We start from the raw sequence: 19877 nt of genomic DNA, 5'->3' as shown, positions 1-19877 counted from the left end.
CTGAGAGGCCTTATAAGTTGATTTGATGCCTGTACACATTGATCAACAATTATAAAAATTTTGAAAGTCTAACAAAGGAAATTTATTTTATATTGCAGGGACCAAGACAGGAAATGGTACCCAAAAGATGCTTTTTCCCGCAATAGAATTTATTAATGGACTTCCCCCCCACAGTACAATCTGGAAGTGAATTGTGTGGCAGATTGATCAAATTTCTTGACCCATGAGTTTGCAACTATTGAATTTGTAGGACTGTGAGGCCTGACAAGGACGAGAGTGTATAAGGCATACAGTCAAGAAAGTCCTGAAAATACACCCAAAATTATATCTGTAAAATATTAAGAGGATTACAGTGTGGGGACCCTCCTCAGGCGTGTAGAGTACACTACACAAAGAGAGCAAAGTTCCACATGAAGCTTGAAGGTGCTGCTTTAATTTACATGCAGAACCTGAGATCCTCACTCAGTTTCTTAGACCAGCCAGGCCATTACCCTATAAGACATGTTCGTACTTAATTTCGAATTTCAAAATGTTGTTGGACCACTTGTAAAATTTCAAAATCCATAAAACATTGTGAATTTAGAAAGAATGTGGGACAAATAGATGAAAAGAAAAGTTGTTTTAAAAGTATTGAAATAAAGCAAGTTGCTACAGCCCCATATAGAAATTCTATCCCAATCTTCGTTAAAAGAATTACCCACGATTAAGCAAGATTAAGAGTAAATATCTGAGGTAGACGAAATGGAAGAGGATTTATCGTGGAAAGAAGAACAATTTGCATATGAGAAGTTATGACAAAAGTGGGCTTGTAGAGTTAAAATGTGAAAAAGTGGTAGGGGGGAGAACAGATCCCTGATGAATGCCAGTAGAGATAAGGATGATTATCATTTGATATGAAACCTGAAATTAATTGATAAAAACAGTGAGATTATCACTGGCTTGAGCAAAAGGATAATTGGGCTCATATTCTTTAGTGTTATATTACAATTGTAACTTTGCTGAGAAAAATTTCTTTGCCTTGGTTTTTCATGCACAGATTTGGAAATCAAGGCTTATTTTGTTTACCCACAGAATAGTCTCTAGGTTTTGCTCTACTACTTGGAGCTAGATGTGCTCTCAGTGTTGTACCACAGACATCCCTTGAAAAATTCAGTTTGTTTTTATTACTGTAGGCTTGGAAACATTTAACTTTTTTCATTTGAAAGTTTTATTTTTGTTCTGTTTTTTTAACATTTTTTCAAGGTACCAGCTGTTTGATTGTTTGAATAGACCTGATCAAAACCCAGTCTCCTTGAGTTACAAAGCAGGAAGAGTTGGGTCAGTTTGTATGCGTCATTACCTCTCATGCTTGGGAGCAACAGATCGTTTGTAGCGTGACTGGTTTTGTGTCCTTTGATGGCAGTCTTGAGATATTATTTGTAACAAGGTGTAGATGTTCAAGGCGAATGTAAGAAAACTGGTCGAAATTGCTGAGTTGAAATGTTTAAGAAAGTCTGAAAAAGTAGATACGACAAAGATTTAGAATAAAGATGAGCATGGGTGAAAAATTGTATCTAAGTATTTTGAAATGGTTTGGTCATATGGAAAGAATGGAAGTTGATAGCCTGATGAAACTGTATGTGACTGGAACATTTTGTAAGGAAAGGGAAGGTGGCAGAAAGGTGTTCGCTGCTTGTTGTACAAGATATTTTGCAACATGAGTGTCTAAGTATCCAGGAACTGAAAGAATGCTTGGAGCGTCCAATATGATATGGGCGAGCCACTTGTGTGGATAGAGAAAATGGCTGATGATGTGGAACGTTTGTATGTCGGTTTCATTCTTACTTCATCAGCTAAAAGATGAACATATTGGGGACTGTGGTTTTATTTTTATCTAGTCACCCTCTGTATATATATATATATATATATATATATATATATATATATATATATATATATATATATATATTATATATATATATATATATGTGTGTGTGTGTGTGTGTATGTGTGTGAATGTGTAAAGTCTAGTCTGAAATGTTAATTTCAATGCTATGATTTTTCCAGATGCCTGTCTTACCGGAACATAATTAGGTAATACCCGAAAATCAGACGCCTATGCTATGACGATATTCATCAGGTTAGTCAATTTTATTACCATTTTGAAGTCCCATTTAGATTTTCTGTAATTTCAGGTAACTAGAATTTTAGAAATCGTATGTATTTTCTTGTGTTTAATATAAGTGTAAGTTATGGATAAATTTTTTGTAACGTTTGACAGTATTACACGAAATGTTTTTCGCAGAATTTCTCACGGTTCTTTCTGACTACAGGTAGCAGCTCGGGACTTTTCATTTTATGTGAGGGAGTGTTACTGAATGTTGGGGTTTCTGAGGGAGATGTTAATGCCTTGGCAACATTTTCCTTGTGATTGTTAAGAAACGCTGTTTTTCCAATGTACTCTAAAACTTCTCAAAATACTGAACATGAAATACTTTTGCAAAACAAGTTTTAGATCATATTTCATCCTGGATAATCTGTAAACATATTTATACGTCACGATCTCTCTGTAGTGAGGCCATGTAATTTGCCTTTGTTTCTTACATATTAATTTATATGCAGTGTTTTCTGAACACTGAATTAATTTGCCTGAAGACAGTGTTGAATGAAAGGTATTTTTATTGCTAACGTATAGTGTGATTTTGTCTCGGCTAATGTTATCAGGACCATGATCAGGGCTTAAGCAGCGCCAAGGTTCAAATCGCCAGCAAGTACTGTACTTGATAGATTAAGCTCTTAGAGATAAAGAGGTATCTTCATAAACAAGCCTCTTATCACTTAGGTCACTCTCCAGTTGGATGGTTGGTTCCTTAGACAAATTCTAAAGCATCACGATAATTTATGGTTTTCTGTATACGAATTACCAGTTGTTAGTTAATTTAATGTGAAGTAGGAATTAAGTATCTATGCTTTTTCAGTATGTCTTTCACCTATCCTGTCGGGACACAGGTCACTTCGAAATAGGTAATGGTTAATTTAAATGGCGTCTTTATGAAATGTGATGATAAAGTAGTACGGTGACAATGTTGCGGAATGATTTTACGGAGACTGTTTACTGACTGAATTATAAGACTAGATCTCTGTAATCACCTTTAGTGCTGAGAAAAGAACGATACTTCGTAGGCGGTACTAACAATCTCGAACGGGACAGATAGTTTTTGCGGTCCTTTTCCCATAAACTTCTTCGCCTTCTGCTCCGTAAGGCGCCCGATGTTCCTTCATTGGCTGCGAATTTTTTCTGTTCCTGAGTGACTGCCTCCATTTGATCAAGGATGCTCTGGAAATCCGATGCAGACGAAGTTTTCGAGGAAGGCTTCACTCCTTCAACGTGTAGAAGTTTATCCATCTCATCAATTATTTCGGGCATACCTTTATGATCTTGTTTTACTGTCGATTCAAACTTTTTGATGTAGTTACTTGAATGCTCTGAAGAAATTTCCGAAGAAGAATCAATCAAAATTTGCATTTGTTGTAGTATTGCGTCCATATGTAATGGGGATCTTGTGGTTGCTGTCAGCCTGTGTGATTTAACTCTTCCAAAATGCTTAGCAATTAATTCGTCCATATCTTTCAAAATTGTCTCGATATTCTTCTCTCTGTTATGGTGTTTTATTTGATAGTTTTTATCAAATTGTGACAGAGCGGTGTTTTCTTTCTCTCCTGCAAGTCTTTCATCTGGAACTTTCCTATTTCTAATTTCAGTCTTAATAGTTCTCTCATTTTCCACTGGTTTTTGGGGAAAAGTGTTCTCCCTCATTATATTAGAGTTCGTTTTAGATGTAAGCTTATTAGATGCATTACTGTATCTGTTGGAGTCATCTGGAAAGAACAGCTTTGAAAAAGCCTCACGGGATATTTTGAATGTCACCACCTTAAACAAATCATCCACAACTGCAGACAAATCAGTGCTGTTTGTGTTTGTAGGAATGGCTTTCACTTCTGTTGGTAGGACAGCTTCTTCCGTGTCAGTGGTTTGCTCTACACCAGAATGAAGATTCAGCACGCTCTCCAGAAGGCTGATTAATTTAGCGGACGTTTTGTTATTTTTACCGTTTGATGTATCTTCATAGCCCGAGGCATATCTGCCTGTGTGTGTTGCACCTTGAATCACTTGTCGTTTAATTGTCTCTGACTCGCCATCAGTGCTGCTTTTCACACTAATCTTATTCATGGGGTGTTTGTTAAAACATCCATGCACTTTGCCATACGATTCATCTCTACTTGTACGCGTTTCAATTTCCCTGTTTATATCCACTAGTGATGCAATAATTTTATGATTTATCCCTTGTTCAGTAGCTCGAAGTGTTTCACTGTTTACTCCCTTTCCGTGGGTTCTTGGTACTTTAGACACACTAATGCACATGGAAGATGGTAGAAGAATCTTGAGTAAGAAACAAGTTATCAGTATGCTATACTTCATCTCTTAGGGTATTGAATGACGGCACATACCCGATATGTGGGTTACTGATCTGGTAGTATGATAGTGTTGCATATGAAGGACACTTCAGCATTTCTAGTTATCAGAAGCGTTATCTCGTTAAAAAAATGACTCATTTGTAAAAGTATTGTGTAAACCTGCAGTGTGTTTTTTCACATTCTTTGATTGTTTCCAGTAATGCCACTTAGTATGCTGTGCATGCACGAAATGTGCATTGATAGGCTTGATCATAATTTTTCTAACCAGCAACTGATGTAGAAAACTCTGGGACATTGGATGGCTTCCATTCTGTATTTTTCAACTCCCATATTTTAGGATGTGTTAACTGTGATTGATTTAGGTGGTGCCCGAAAGGAAAGAGGCACATTCTTATGAGGCCTCTGTTTTTATATAAGGGAAGATGCCGTGAAGATGATAGAAATACAGCAAGAAATGCTGAAATTGCATAAAATGAGGTAAAAGAAATTATGCACCTTTATTAATTAACGAAATAGGTCGTGGGATAATGAAAGATGAGGAAAACAGGACTTAAAAAGTGTGTGAATTAGGAAAAGAAAGGCTTTGAGTACAAATGACGACAGAAATGTTTGTGGACAACACAAAGCATTAGGTGAAAAGGTTAGTAATAGAAAGTTCATAAAGACTTTTAGGAAGGGTACTGTTGTGATAAAAAGTAAAATAAGGTGGAAGGAAGAGGCTGACTTGCAGAATAAATTCCGAACAAATGTTACTCCTGTAAGGTTTGTGAGGAGAAGAAAGACAGTAATTGTAATTAGGGAAACTTGAAATGGATTATGTGCAGATATACTGACCTTGTCATAATTATAGTTGTGATACAGATGATAATGTCACATCAAAAGCCCAGTAAGAACTGATTTTTGAGATGATGTTGAGTGGGAAAGTTGAAATTTATAAATGAAAAGGCTTAAAAGATGGAACAATATAAGCATTGGGAATATTAAATTTAACATGATTAATTGCCTAATGAAATGATGAAATGTTCCAACTTAAATAAAGAATTTTTAGGTAGAACCAAGCTTCTTAACTACTGAATCTAGAATTTTTAGCTAGAACCAAACTTCTTACAGACAGCTGATCATTACATTCCAAACATAATTAATATCAGGTACCACAATGAGCAGGACAGTGGAAAATACATGCAATTCACAATAAACTCGGAGGATAATGCATTTGAATAAATAACATTCGTATGGAATGTCATAGTATTTAGATCGTGTATCAGTTTTCTTACTGGTAATGGTAGACTTATCGCCATGCAGTTTAATGTTAATACTCAAAGTGTTGCAGAAGATCTAGCAAAAGAATAATACTCAGATGCTGGGTAGACAAGACTAAAGTAGTTCATCTGCATAGCACAGTAACCACACATATCAAGATAATTCTTAGTAGACCCACTCACACGCAAGGGACATTATGGAAAAGTATTCAGTCCAAATACCAGATTAGTGTTGAAGATTACTTCAATAACAGTAAAATAACCACGGTAAAAAACTTGAACAACAGGCCAGGAATTTTTGTGTGAAATACATTGATATACCAGAAGAGAGCTGGTCAACTTGCATCAAATTATGAAAATAACTGGAACAGATTATCAACATGTTATATAACTGTGAAGTACACCTACTGTTTGCTGTAGGTCTTGGAGTTGCAGTAGGCCGTACTTGTCTTCTCGTTGTCTGTTTTACAAGGCCACCTGACAGTGAGTGCAGTTCTTGAATGATGGAGCGAAGTCTTTCATAATGGTCAGTGCTGCTTTCAGTTCGATGTTCTTCCTCTCGTATTTTCCTTTCAAATTCATCTTCAATATTCTCCATTAATTGCATTGTCATATTGAGAAGCATAGCTGAGTCGTCAAGGGATGCCATATCAGGTGGCGGTAACGATACAGCTGGTTCGCCAAAGAGTTGTTGAAATAACTGAGAGACTTCAGCTACAGCCTCCTGCACTGAACCTTCATTCCCTTTTGGAGCTAGTGTGAAAAGTATTTGGCGTCTTTCCTCTGGGGGAACTTCCACATTTAAAGCGTGGAAAATACGGCCCAGCACTAATTCTGCACTTTCCAGTAGGTTTTTAGGCGACGGTGTAGTGGTAGTACGCTGTTTACTAAGGCTCAGTTGTTGCAGAATTCCGATCAAAACTAAAAGCTCATGGATGTCAGGTGGAGGGGTATAAGTCTCTGCTGAGGGCGTAACCATAGGGAGGTCAGTAACAGAATCAACGGGAGTCTTCTTTACTTTGCCCCAGTCATAGTCAGGATTGTCAAGAGCTTCCTGTAATTTTTTCAAACCATCCATGAAGGTTTCGAAGCCATCGAAATGGGACTGCTCTGTTGTCTTTGTTGGTGGAGGCGTGGGAGGGGGTATAGTTAAAACAATTTCAGGAGTGTCATATTCACCATAATCATAATTGTAGTCATAAAAGTAATCCATATCCCTTTTCTGTATGCGCGACTTACTCTGCGGGTAACCGGATGCTGTGAGATGTTGCTCAACACTTAAAGATTTCCCTTCATTTGAGGGAAGCATCAGTATTGTCATCCAAAGAAAGCAAAAGGCCTTCATTATTCTTTGGTATTTTAACTAGATACCCACATTCACAGATAACTAAGTTTGATTCCTTCCACCTATAAAACTTTCTAGAGTAGTCTTAAAATCGCCAAGAACGATCCTTACACAGGTAAGAGATGAACTGTCGACGCCGAGGCCAGAATACCTTTTCAGGTGTTACAAGTACTGTGTTGAGATAAAATTCCGAATGTGAAGTGGATCATCGTCTTTATCTCCACTGATCATTCACGTTTAATGTAACGATGCCATCGTATGACGTGATAATGATGCCCCACTTTCGAAGTACCATGAGGACATGGTTTTTTTTTTTTTTTTTTTTCTTTAAGTATAGGAGTACGGTATTATGATACTTCACGTATATCGAATGTGATCATGGTCTTTTTCTCATGATAGTTATTATTAGCCAGCCAGCAAACTTCCGAAAAAAATCTACAGACTGAAAAACCCAGGCAGAAACCAGTTTTCCTGTTAATAAAGAACAGAAAAGAGAAGAAAATAGTGGGAGCTAAAGGTGTAAGAAGTAGTGAACCTATATCTTCCAAGATGTCAGTGTAAGAACTAAAAAGGAAGAGATAAAAAATTATAAGATTTCAAGTGGAACAGGCTATTGGGACCTAATACCCTGCTCTAGACCATTACCATCATTTTAAGGCATAATCTGAAGTGGCATCTTCACTCGTTCAAGTATGGGAATATCTATCTTTGAGTTAATTCCATGGATATTTGTATTGTATACATATGTGTATATTATATATATACAGTGAATATATATAATATATATACATTTTTTTCTCTGACACACTGTGAATGAACCTCGCTCCCCCAGGTGACAGGCCAAGGTGCTAGCGACGGACCAACCAAGGTCATACAAGAAGTTGGAACCTATGTACCATATACCATCAAATTTTAGCCAACTTGCCACCATTTCATTCGAATTACTCTTTTCACCGTGAGATACGTTAGGAAGTATGAACACATAAGCACTTGTTTCACAGAAATAAATTTCTGACTCACACCGGGAATGAATCTCGGTCTCCCGAATGACATGCCAGAGCGGTAGTGACGGACCTATCAAGGTTTGTTCCCGGTGTGAGTCAGAAATTTATTTCTATGAAACACTTGCTCATATGTTTCATCATTTCCATCATATCTCACGGTGAATGAAATGATAGCGACTGACTCGCTGATGGGGTCGGGATATTGGGTGAAATTTGCTGGCTTGTTAGGTTTCAGAAGCCTGTCTGGGAAAAACCTCAGGTATGGAGTACAGAGGTTCCAACTTCTTGTAAAACTTTGTTAGGTCTGTCACTACCTCCTTGGCCTGTCATATGGGAGACCAAGGTTCGTTCCTAGTGTGAGTTACAAATTTATTTCTGTGAAATGTGCTCATGCGTTCAATATTTTCATATATATATACTGTATGTATATATATATATATATTATATAATTATATATTTATATATGAAACGTATATCTATATCTATATATTATATATATATATATATATTATATATATATATATATATATATATATATATATATATATATATATATATATATATATATATATATATATATGTATATGTGTGTGTGTGTGCAAATATTGAACACATGAGCAATATATATATAATATAATTAAAAAGCTTTTAAAATAAAAGTAAAAATAAAATATAAATTATAAAAATAAATAAAAATTAAATATAAAAAAATGAATAAAAATAAAATAAATGAAACATCAGCAACATGTAAAAGTAACACATGTTTCCGATCATTTATATTTAATCCTGACGTAATCACCATTGGGCGAAGGAACAGCCGTTAGCAACAAGTGTTAAATGGAAGAAAACACGCAAAACCTTTCATTGTTCCATATTTCCTTTGAGGCTTGAATTTCAAGTCAATGGTCCCTGTAGGCTTGTTCCATATGAATAGAGGTTTATCTTCTGAATAATAAAAATGATAAAAATAATAATAATAATAATAATAGTAATAAGCACACTGGAAGGAATACATACATTATATATATATATATATATATATATATATATATATATATATATATATATATATATATATATAATAATATATATATATATATGCAGTACACACACACACACACACACCATTATATATATATATATATATATATATATATATATATATATATTAGATTGCGAGGGAAACCCCTCACCAACCCTCCTTTCACAATTACCGTAATATAAAGCAATAAAGCATAAGAGTTAATATTTAAAGTTCTTGGGATTCATAATAAATAAAGAAGCTGTGGGTGAATAATTCTCCCCTTTTGATATTTCTCTCACCCATCCCTTGAGTAAGCTTTAACCTTCCTTTGACTAAGTGAGCTGCCTGAGACCTTAATTCCAGGTGTGGTCCTACGGAGATTGATCCTTGCCAGCGCGGGAGTGACTCACGAGAGAAAGCGAGCCAGACCATTGCAACTGTCCACACGTGCTGGCGCTATGACACCTGGACATGAGTGACCTCGCAAGGCAGCCCGCCCCCCCAAACGCCACATGCAAGCCCTCTATAGAAAATAGAGTACCAACGAAGACAACGCCACCTGGATGGAGCGAAATCTTAATCCTCCGACGTTATGAAAGGGCATTGCACGGGCGGACCACTTTCAGAACCTCAGATCAACATCAGAGGCATTGGATGACCTACCCAGGACACTTGACTCTTGTTCGAGCTGTCCCCTGCTTATTATGGCTGGTCTAGAAGCTACTTTTGTGGTGACTCCCTTCATTATTACCCTCCATTGCTGGCGTCTTTGAATCCCCATCTCCTGAAGAAGATATCATCCGTGGGACTATCTCATTATCGTGTGTTTTGACCCATTGTGTGCCCATTATCAGGCCCCCTTGTGTATCATTGGATCTTTGATTGTGTTGATTGATTGACAGGACTCTGTTCCCCTGTCCATTACCATCCCCATTCTTCTGATTTTGTTTAATGTAAATGTAATTAGTTATGTGAACCCTAAGTGTTTACTATATCACTCCCTCATTTGAAGAAGGCCCTAAACCGACATTTTTTCTCCAATATGCTTTTGTCTGAACCCAGAGCTAGCAGTTAGATGCTACCACCCACCCCCACAGAAACTTACCATGGAGGGGCCCCTCCTCCATGGTAAGTTTCTGTGAATCTCAGTTAGAATAATTCTGTGGCCTTAAATCAGCCAAGTTGACTTCTGGGCCAGATTAAAACCATATATCATATATATATATATATATATATATATATATATATATATATATATATATATATATATATATATATATGTTATATATACATAATATATGTATATATATATATATATGCATATATATATATTATTATATATATATATATGTATGTCTGTATGAATGTATGTATGTATGTATGTATTCATTCCTTCAGGTGTGCTTATTATTATAATTATTTCGGGAGAAAACCTTCTGTTAAGCAAGTAATGTTGAATGAAATTGCTGCATCACCTGCATTTAATTTGTATAGAGTCTTCTCTATTCTTCTAATTATTACTTTTTCTCTGCTACTGCATGGGGCGAGTAACGTTCCGATGTTATTCATCTTCGGGAGGGAAATACTCGAAATTCAGGGATTCCATAGATCCCTATTTTTAAATATGGAAGCCATAATCCGTAGAGTTTTTTTTACAATGTATATATAATTTTGTCAGTTAAAGTATACTATTATATTTTCGCCAACGTTTCTCCCAGTTCCAACTGGGTATGATCACGGCTTAGGAAACGTTGGCGAAATAATTGTATACTTTAATTGACAATACATACATAGTAAAAAAAACTCTACAGATTATGTCCTCCATATTTAAATACACGTATATATGGAATCCCTGAATTTCGACTATTTCCCTCCTGGAGATGAATAACATCGGAACGTTACTCGCCCGATGCAATAGCAGAGAAAAAGCAATAATTAGAAGGATAGAGAAGACTCTATACAAATTATTATTATTATCATCATCCAGAAGATGAATCTCCATTCATGTGGAACAAGCCTACAGGGACCATTGACTTGAAATTTAAGCCTCCAAAGAATGTGGAACAATGAAAGGTTTTGTGTGTTTTCCTCCATTTAATTCTTGTTGCTAACAGCTGTTTCTTCGCCATTAGCAATTACGTCAGGACTGAATATAAATGGTCGGAAATATAAGTTACCTTTACATGTTGCTGACGTTCCATTTATTTTATTTTTATTTATTTTGATAATTTATATTTCATTTTTTACTTTCATTATTAAATTTTTTTTGCTAGAAAGTCCATAATACGTAAATATGATGTGTATTTCCAACTATGCCAACTGGTTTTTACATGCTTTTATTTAACTTGACTTCTGCATCTGTCTGTCTGTCCTCAAATCTTGCAACTCAATTTTCGACCTGTTCCCTTTGTCCGATGGACTTGAAATTTTGCATGGTTTCTCAGTCCTGGTGACAATACAACCTTACATGATCAGCATGTCAGCAGTGACCTCTAGTGACCCTGCAATGACCTCTCCCAGTAAAGTGGTTCGGATTCCACACTAAGCTGTAGGTCCCGTCGCTAAGTAACCGATTGGTTCTTAGCCACGTAAAATAAGTCTAATCCTTCGGGCCAGCCCTAGGAGAGCTGTTAATCAGCTCAGTGGTCTGGTAAAACTAAGGTATACTTAACTTTCTCCCAGTATCTTAGGATTTGTATGAAACTTTGGATTTTTCACAACTTCTTTGACTCAGTAGAATCCGTCTTCTACATAACAACTCCCACTTCCCTCTTCCATCCCCTCTCCCAGCACAAGATCAAGTGTTAATTTAGCTGTGTCCTCCCCTCTCCTCCCTCTTCCTCCTCCTCCTCCCCTCCCCTCCCCCTTCCCCCCCTTCCTCCCCTCCCCTCCCCTCCCCTCTTCTCTCCCTCCTCCCTTCCCCTCCTCCCTCCCCTTCCCCTCCCCTCCCCTCCCTCCCTCCTCTCCTTCCCCTCCTCTTCCTTCCTCCTCCCCTCCCTCCCCCCTCTCTCCCTTCCTCTTCCCTCCCTTCCCTCCTCCCCTCCCCCTCCTCCTCCCCTCCCCCCTCCCTCCCCTCCCCTCCCTTCCTCTCCCTTCCCCTCTCTTCCCTCCCTCCTCCCTCTTTTTAGTGCATTTTAATAAAAGCATGTTTAAAAGTTTTTTTTTTTACTTTTTTTATTGAGATTGAGTGATTGATTTATAATAAATTATTTGGTGACCCAGCAACAGAAGTCATATACGCCGAAAAATGTAAGTAAAATCTCCCCCCCCCTTTTTTTTTTAAATAGTTACACATAGAGAGACTCATACTATCATAGAATAACATTTCACATAATGCTATCAAATGTAACAAATATAAAATTCATAAGTTGCAAAGCAAATTAAATTCATAAAAGCTCTTGAGATGGTGCCCAGTTACTTAAGTTTGATATAAATAAGCCGTATTCTGCTAAGGGGTCCAGCTCATTCTGGAAACTTAAAAGCGCCAGACTTTGCCACTAGGTTAGCTAGGCCTCATTTACTTTCATCCGGATTGAAAGAGATTGCTGTACTCTATGGGAGTCACTAGCAATTGCCTAGTTTTTCTTGCCTAAAATTACAGTTTCTTGTAAAAATGTTAAAGTTTCATATAATTCTTTAGTAAAAATTGATGATGGTCTGCACAGAGAACAGCTGCCTCAGTACAGTATCTGGGAGAATAGCTCCAAAATAAATGCCAGCATCAGATTGAGACCCATCAGTGAATACTGCAACAGCATCCTTGTGTATGTTCTAAAAAGGAAGCTCGCATTACTTCATCTGTGTTTAGAAATTTACAAATTTCTACATTTAATTTCTGGTAATTGCTATGTAGGAATTGGGGAACGCTTGAATGACAGTATATCACAGTTTGGTAGGTTTAATTTATTCAGAATCAATTTTGCTATGGAAATGGTCGTGGCGTTCGAGGACGGTTTCAGTAATTAGCATAAAATGTTTCTGACCACACATCGATGGCTGTTTAAGATCTAGGAAGCCTTTGAAACCTCATCCAGGTATGAGCACACACAGTCTGAAAGTGAAGCTCCAGAGGAAGCTCATTAGAATCTGCCAGCATATTATTAAAGAAGGTCGAAAAGCTCCTTTGGTTATCCAGATTCCTGAATTGTAAATGGCATTTACTTGAGGATTCAGAGCCAATGAAACACGGTTTTTAGGCAACACCTTTTTTCATCAAAGCATCGGATAAAGGTGATAATCAGCAAGTGTATATTTTATAACCCTACCAAATTTTGCAAGTATTATTTAGTACCTAAGTTCAGTAGTTTGGTACTTATCAGAGTAAAAGTGTGTTTCCTATGCCAGAGCCATCAAAGTCGCAGGTAAGGGTTTTGAACACAATATTAACGTTATCCTATGACGTCATGAGGCTCCACCCACAGTGAAGAGAAGTTTTCATGTGGGGAAAACGTCTCTTCACTGTGGCTCTGCCCACTTGTCGATGACATATTCACAAATTGATATTAGCAAGGCCAAGAGAAGAGAAAATCTGCTCACTCCCCCCAAACTCCCCCATGTAGGCGGAGCTTTGTCTACCTCCTTATTGTGTCAGCAGGTGAATTGCCGTAATGAGCAGGTACTTCTAAGATACGTCACTGCCTACGTAGTAACCCCAGGTGGGAGGCGACTCCACCCAGTTGGGAAGACCTTGTCTCCCTTGGCCTTGGATATTAATATCCATCTTGGGCTTCAGCGTTATCAATGATGGCGAGATCAGGATGTCTTAGTATATACTTCATATATACAGTATATAATATATAATATATATATATTTATGTATGTATATATATAAATTATATATTACTAAAAGGACCTCATTCAAACTGGATGGTATCTAATGGAGTATTTATTCAGAAAAAGTCACAAGCTTTCTTGGACAAACAGTCCACATTATCAAGTATCCGTACAGTGAGCAGACGCGTAGTCCAGCTGTATTTATATCTGTCTGCTCACTGTACGGATACTTGATAATGTGGACTGTTTGTCCAAGAAAGCTTGTAACTTTTTCTGAATAAATACTCCATTACAACCATCCAGTTTCAATGAGGTCCTTTTAGTAATTCGACTAATGCACAGAACAATTGTGTATGTGATAAAGTTTATATATATATATATATATATATATATATATATATATATATATATATATATATATATATATATATACATATATACATATATATATTGTTAAGTGGGAAACCACTTCCTAAGCAAACCCAAACCTCCAAACTGCCTTGCACCCCAAAATAACGTAATTTCGTACTGATACCTAATTGAGGAACGGCATGAGAAACTCGGCCCCTATGTAAATTTCTCTCCATGCTCTCCTTTTGGTGCATCTGTTTATCTTTCCTAAAGACGTGGTGACTGCTTGAATTACCCCTTTTCAAATAAAAGGCGAACGGAGACGAAGCCTGCCGAAAATCCGCCAGAAAGGTTGAGTTCCCCATAAAAACTGGAGAACATGGGTTGCCAGAAGTCACCAGGATTTGGGGAAGATCCCAACACAGAAAATGAGGTGACTGAACCGCCATCTTGCAATCCCAGTGACCTCTGGAAGGAGCAGGAAAAGAAGCCCTTGAGGTCATATAAGGCTAGAAACAGCGGTCGTCACTCTCAGACCGACACACAACCCTTTGCATGCTCCATATTGGTCTGACCCTCCACGTGGTCACCTTTCGACCACCCAGTCATTTACCTGTTCATTTTCCCATGAAACTCATCCCTCCAGAACTGGTGAAATTCGACGAGGCCCCTCCATCGCTCCGTTATAAGGTAACGTCCTGATTCGAGGTTTTTTCAACAGTCATGTATCTTTAATCTTCCACTGCACTCTCATTTTCTTTCCTGAAGTGCGAGTTATAACAAAGACCTGACTCACTTAGCTCAGTGTGAGTTTTAATACAAGTATACTGTACCAGAATCGAGTTATCTTAGCACACTCTGTGCAACCCCCGATTCGCCCGAGATCATCATTATAATTATCCTTGTGTAACCGCTGGCATTGCCAAATTGCAGACGGTACATCAGCTTTGGAAACATCGGCTTGTCTTGTAAGGACGTGTGTTACTATTGTTTTTTACAGTGTACACTCATCTGCTCCAACCATAGGTGTTTCACTTTCTCAGCATCATAAATCGGTTCAATTACGAACGCCCACGTTCTGTGGACACGCTATATTTATTCCTTTGAGAATTTTCCCTTTTTGTCCAAGAACACGCCAGAGTCGTTCCCTTACGAACCTTATTTACGTTCTCAGAGCATCTTAAATTCGTTCATTAACGTTCTAGGACACGCCAGAGTCGTTCACTTACGAACCTTATTTACGTTCTCAGAACATCTTGAATTCGTTCCTTAACGTTTTACGACACGCCAGAGTCGTTCACTTGCGAACCTTCACCAATTAAGTAATTATCTTACTTTGTTTTACACTCATTAAATGCTGCTTAATATCCTTCCCTTAGAAAGTAAAATTGTTACTGGTGTTCACAGCATATTAAATCTGCAAAGTAGAGTAAAAGTCATAAGTGATTTCTTTTGTTTATAATTGACTTTGATCTTTCAGAGATATTCCATTTTTAAGTTCTGAGAACCCCTTAAGTTCATTCAATTAAGAACCTTACGTTCAAGAACCCATTACACTCTTCAGGCTAATAGTTAACATCATTTAAGAACACGTTCTTTGAACCATTTATTCATTGTTCATCTAAGAACTCATTAAGCTCTTCAGGCTATTAGTTACTTCCTTTAAGAGCACGTTCTTCAATTACGCTCAAGTAAAAACCTGTCATGCTCTTCAAGCTACTAGTACTTCATTTATGAGCTCGTTCCTCGAACCGTTTATTAATTATGTTCACCTAAGAACCCATTTTGCTCTTCAAGCTGTTAGTTACTTTCATTTAAGAGCCCATGCTTCGAACAAGTTGTTAATTACGTTCACCTCAGAATGCCTTAGGCTCTTCAAGCTACTAGATAGTTCATCCAAGAGCTCGTTCTCCCAACAACTCAGATAAAGACCGTCCTTCGAACCTGTGAATTACTCTCAGTTGGGATAATATAGCCAGCTCCCTGTAATAGGAAAATTTCCCTCGACGCCTCAGCAATATGGCTTCTTACTCCGATGACATCACAGCCCTTGTTACCGCTGGTAAAACCATGGGCTCAAGGGCCAAGAGTTGCTAGATTGGGTTAATAAAAAGGGAAAGAAAGAGAAGCCGAAGGAAGAAAGGGAGAGGCAAGAAAGAGAGCAAGCCAGGCTAGACAGGTTAGCTAAGAAAGACCGGGATCGAGCCCATGAGCTCGCCATGGCTCCCCAAGGGGTCTGTGGCCCTGCAACCACGCCTCCACTGTCCTCCATCACTGCTGCCAGCTCCATGATGCCAAAATGGAATGATCCGGAACCCGAGGCCTGGTTCGACCAAGTGGAAGAGGTCCTCAGGAATTTCAAGCCCCAGCAAACAGAAATCTCTATGCTGCTGTCAAAACATCTGGAGGGAAAGGGCCAAACCGTGTTCCGCTCCATCCCATTAGCAGACCATGGAAATCTTGCGGAGGTCCAGAAGGCCATAATTAAGGTCTATGAGCTCACCCCCGAAAGATAGAGACAACATTGGAGAGGACACCCAAAGGAGGCAGGTCAAACATGGGCGGACTGGGCATGCTATAAACCCGAGCGCTCAAGCGGTGGCTAGAATCCCGCAACGCTACCTCTGCGGATAAAATAATAGAAACCTTTCGGCTCGAGGACTTCCTACACTACGCCCCTCCCGGCCCTCACTTCTTACCTCTGTGACAAGAACCCTCTGACGCTTGATGAGTGCTGCCGTTTGGCAGATCACTGGGACACTCACCATCCTGGGGCCGTAAGATTTGGCCCTCTTCCCCCACCTCTGGTCAGCCTTCGCCCAAGAATGGGCACCCTCACAAGAAGCCCATGTGCAGCTATTGTAAAAACCCAGGCACTCCACGGAACAGTGCCACTCGAAGGCTGAGAATCAGCCAGAAACTCCCGCTAAGTCCCCCAATGAGATCATGCCAAACAGAGCCACGTCTTGCTCTGGAATGAACACTAATGCTTGTAAGAATATATATATATATATATATATATATATATATATATATATATATATATATATATATATATATATATATATATATATATATATATATATATATATATATATATATATATATATATATATATATATATATATATATATATATTTATATATATCTATGTATTTATTTATATATTTATATATATTCTTATTTCAGGAAAGCTAAGCCAAACAGTCTCATAGTAGGATGTATGTATAGGAAGAACAGTCAGTTCATCATTTATATATATATATATATATATATATATATATATATATATATATATATATATATATATATATATATATATATATATATATATATATATATATATATATATATATATATATATTGTGTGTGTATATATATATATATATATATATATATATATATATATATATATATATATAAAACTATATGTATAAATATATCTATATGTATATATGTATATGTATATCTATATGTATATGTACATATATGCATATAAGTATATGTATATATACAACCAAGGTGCAGATAGGTGAAGACCAAGGACGACATCAAATCACAGGTGACTAAGGAAACAGGCCATTTTCTATATTTTTCTTCATCTTTATTCCGACGTTTCGTAATATTACCTTTATTACATCTTATGGGAATCTGTCAGTAAACATCATAAAATTATAAAACAATCTTACAAAAATTTAAAAAAGCAGTAAAAAACTAAGATTTACAATTACAAAGATATATTTAAAAGCTAAGACCACTGACCAACCTTCAGTTTAGAGGGAGGAAGACTGAATGGCACAAGAGAAAACAGAAGGAGACACGGCAACTAAGATACAGTTGGATTGAAAAGGTTTGGGTATTCAATTGGGGAACAAGCTGCTTAATGAGCAACAACTCAAGAATGGGTAGTTCGTGAGGATTTTCCGTTTGCGCTGTGATGCAAAAATCGTCTCTCTCGATATGAGTTTTGCAAACTTTTGCATGATTCCTGATATTTGAATGCTCAGGGTTGGAGAGCTTACTTCCTGTGCGAAAACTTATTCCGCAATGAGAATCGATTCTGACCCTCAGTATAAATATACTTGCCCAAAGTGTATAACTCTGGGACTTATGTGGGATCTATGAAGAGGTTACTGAGGGTGAGAATCGATTCTCATCGCGGAATAAGTTTTCGCACAGGAAGTAGACTCTCCAACCCTGAGCATTCGAATATCAGGAATCATGCAAGTTTGCAAAACTCATATCGAGAGAGACGATTTTTGCATCATAGCGCAAATGGAAAATCCTCACGAACTACCCATTCTTGAATCGTTGCTCATTAAACAGCTTGTTCCCCAGTTGGGTACCCAAACCTCTTCGATCCAACTGTATCTTAGTTGACGTGTCTCCTTCTTAGTCCTGGAACAGATTGGCCCAGGCAAATTTTCTGAGGATTGAGCAATAACGGATCATTCACTCTTTAATCAGGTTTTGGGTGTGGCCTACTTCAGAAAATGGTAGCAGCAGCTTTAAATATGTCTTCTAATTTCTAAAAGATCATAAAAAAGAAAGAAATTATCATATATTTCGAAATTCGTGATCATATAATGTGTTTAGCAAACTTCTGTAAAAAAATAGATTTTTTTTGTGAAATTTGAAATTTTGACCGAAATTCAAATAGCTACTAAGGGGTTAATAGGGGGTATATCATGATACTTGTTGTTCTAAAAACTGACCCTGCTACTGCAGTCTTAGAATATATGAATAAATTATATATATATCCTTTCATTATCATTTGAGGTTGTTTTTAGTTTTCAGGGTCCCGGATTTTGGGCTACGCCCTTGTGACGTCATAATTTGACCCCTCATGACCTTGAAACTTAACCAATGAAACTAAAATCAGTTTTATTTAAAGCCTGTTCCATGAGCTTGATTTTGAGTGGTCATTTGATAGAAAAGACGCAGAACTAAGGAAGATAGGCCAAATTAAGTTTCCCTCACCCCCAAATATTCGGGTTTTTGCAAAGTGCCGACTTTCACATTTAACCCTAATTTTCTCACTTGCTGCCATGATCCAGAATGTCTACCCTTGCTCAATTGATGTATCTCATGACCCTCTATCAAAATATGGATAGTAACTTTCTGGACCTTTTTGTCACGCACAAGCCTCCCAGCTCCTGTACTATCTGTTTTCTCTTGTGCCATTCAGTCTTCCTCTCTCTAAACTGAAGGTTGGTCGGCGGTCTTAGCTTTTAAGTATATCTTTGTAATTGTGAATTTTAGTCTTTTTACTGCTTTTTAAAATTTTTGTAAGATTGTTTTATAATTTTATGATATTTACTGACAGATTCCCAAAAGATGTTATAAAATTAATATTACGAAACGTCGGAATAAAGATGAAAAATATAGAAAATGGCCTGTTTCCTTAGTCATATGTATATATACATAGATATACATATATATACTTTTATTTTTCTTGAGGTATAAGCTGTTATATATATATATATATATATATATATATATATATATATATATATATATATATATATATATATATATATATATATATATATATAATGTATATATATATTATATATATACAAAACAGCTTATACATCAAGAAAAAAATAAAAGTATTTACCAAGCGCTTTCGTGTTATTTCAACACATTTTCAAGGTACACTGGTA

At 37.0% G+C, this 19877-nt stretch overlaps 1 protein-coding gene across 4 annotated transcripts in view; it reads right to left on the bottom strand.

The window, feature by feature from the left end:
- LOC136852624 (uncharacterized) overlaps nt 1-19877 on the bottom strand; it is a 51360-nt gene that overhangs the window by 14485 nt on the left and 16998 nt on the right. Inside the window, exons 1-2 of one of the 4 annotated variants that reach the window (XM_067127561.1) lie at nt 3130-4512; nt 1197-1493 (exon numbers count right to left, since the gene is read on the bottom strand). The exons of 1 other annotated variant lie outside the window; for it this stretch is intronic. In XM_067127561.1, the coding sequence (XP_066983662.1) occupies nt 1336-1493; nt 3130-4459 (1488 nt within the window). In that variant the 5' untranslated portion in view covers nt 4460-4512 and the 3' untranslated portion in view covers nt 1197-1335. Of the gene's footprint in view, nt 1-1196; nt 1494-3129; nt 4525-6122; nt 7233-19877 lie in introns of those variants that run through there. 2 more of the 4 variants (XM_067127569.1, XM_067127552.1) reach the window with 2 other exon arrangements.

Source organism: Macrobrachium rosenbergii, chromosome 3 (assembly GCF_040412425.1).
Source record: "Macrobrachium rosenbergii isolate ZJJX-2024 chromosome 3, ASM4041242v1, whole genome shotgun sequence".
NCBI lineage: Eukaryota > Metazoa > Arthropoda > Malacostraca > Decapoda > Palaemonidae > Macrobrachium > Macrobrachium rosenbergii.
The sequence above is the reverse complement of the archived record's forward strand: the minus strand, read 5'-3'. Positions and strand labels throughout refer to the sequence as shown.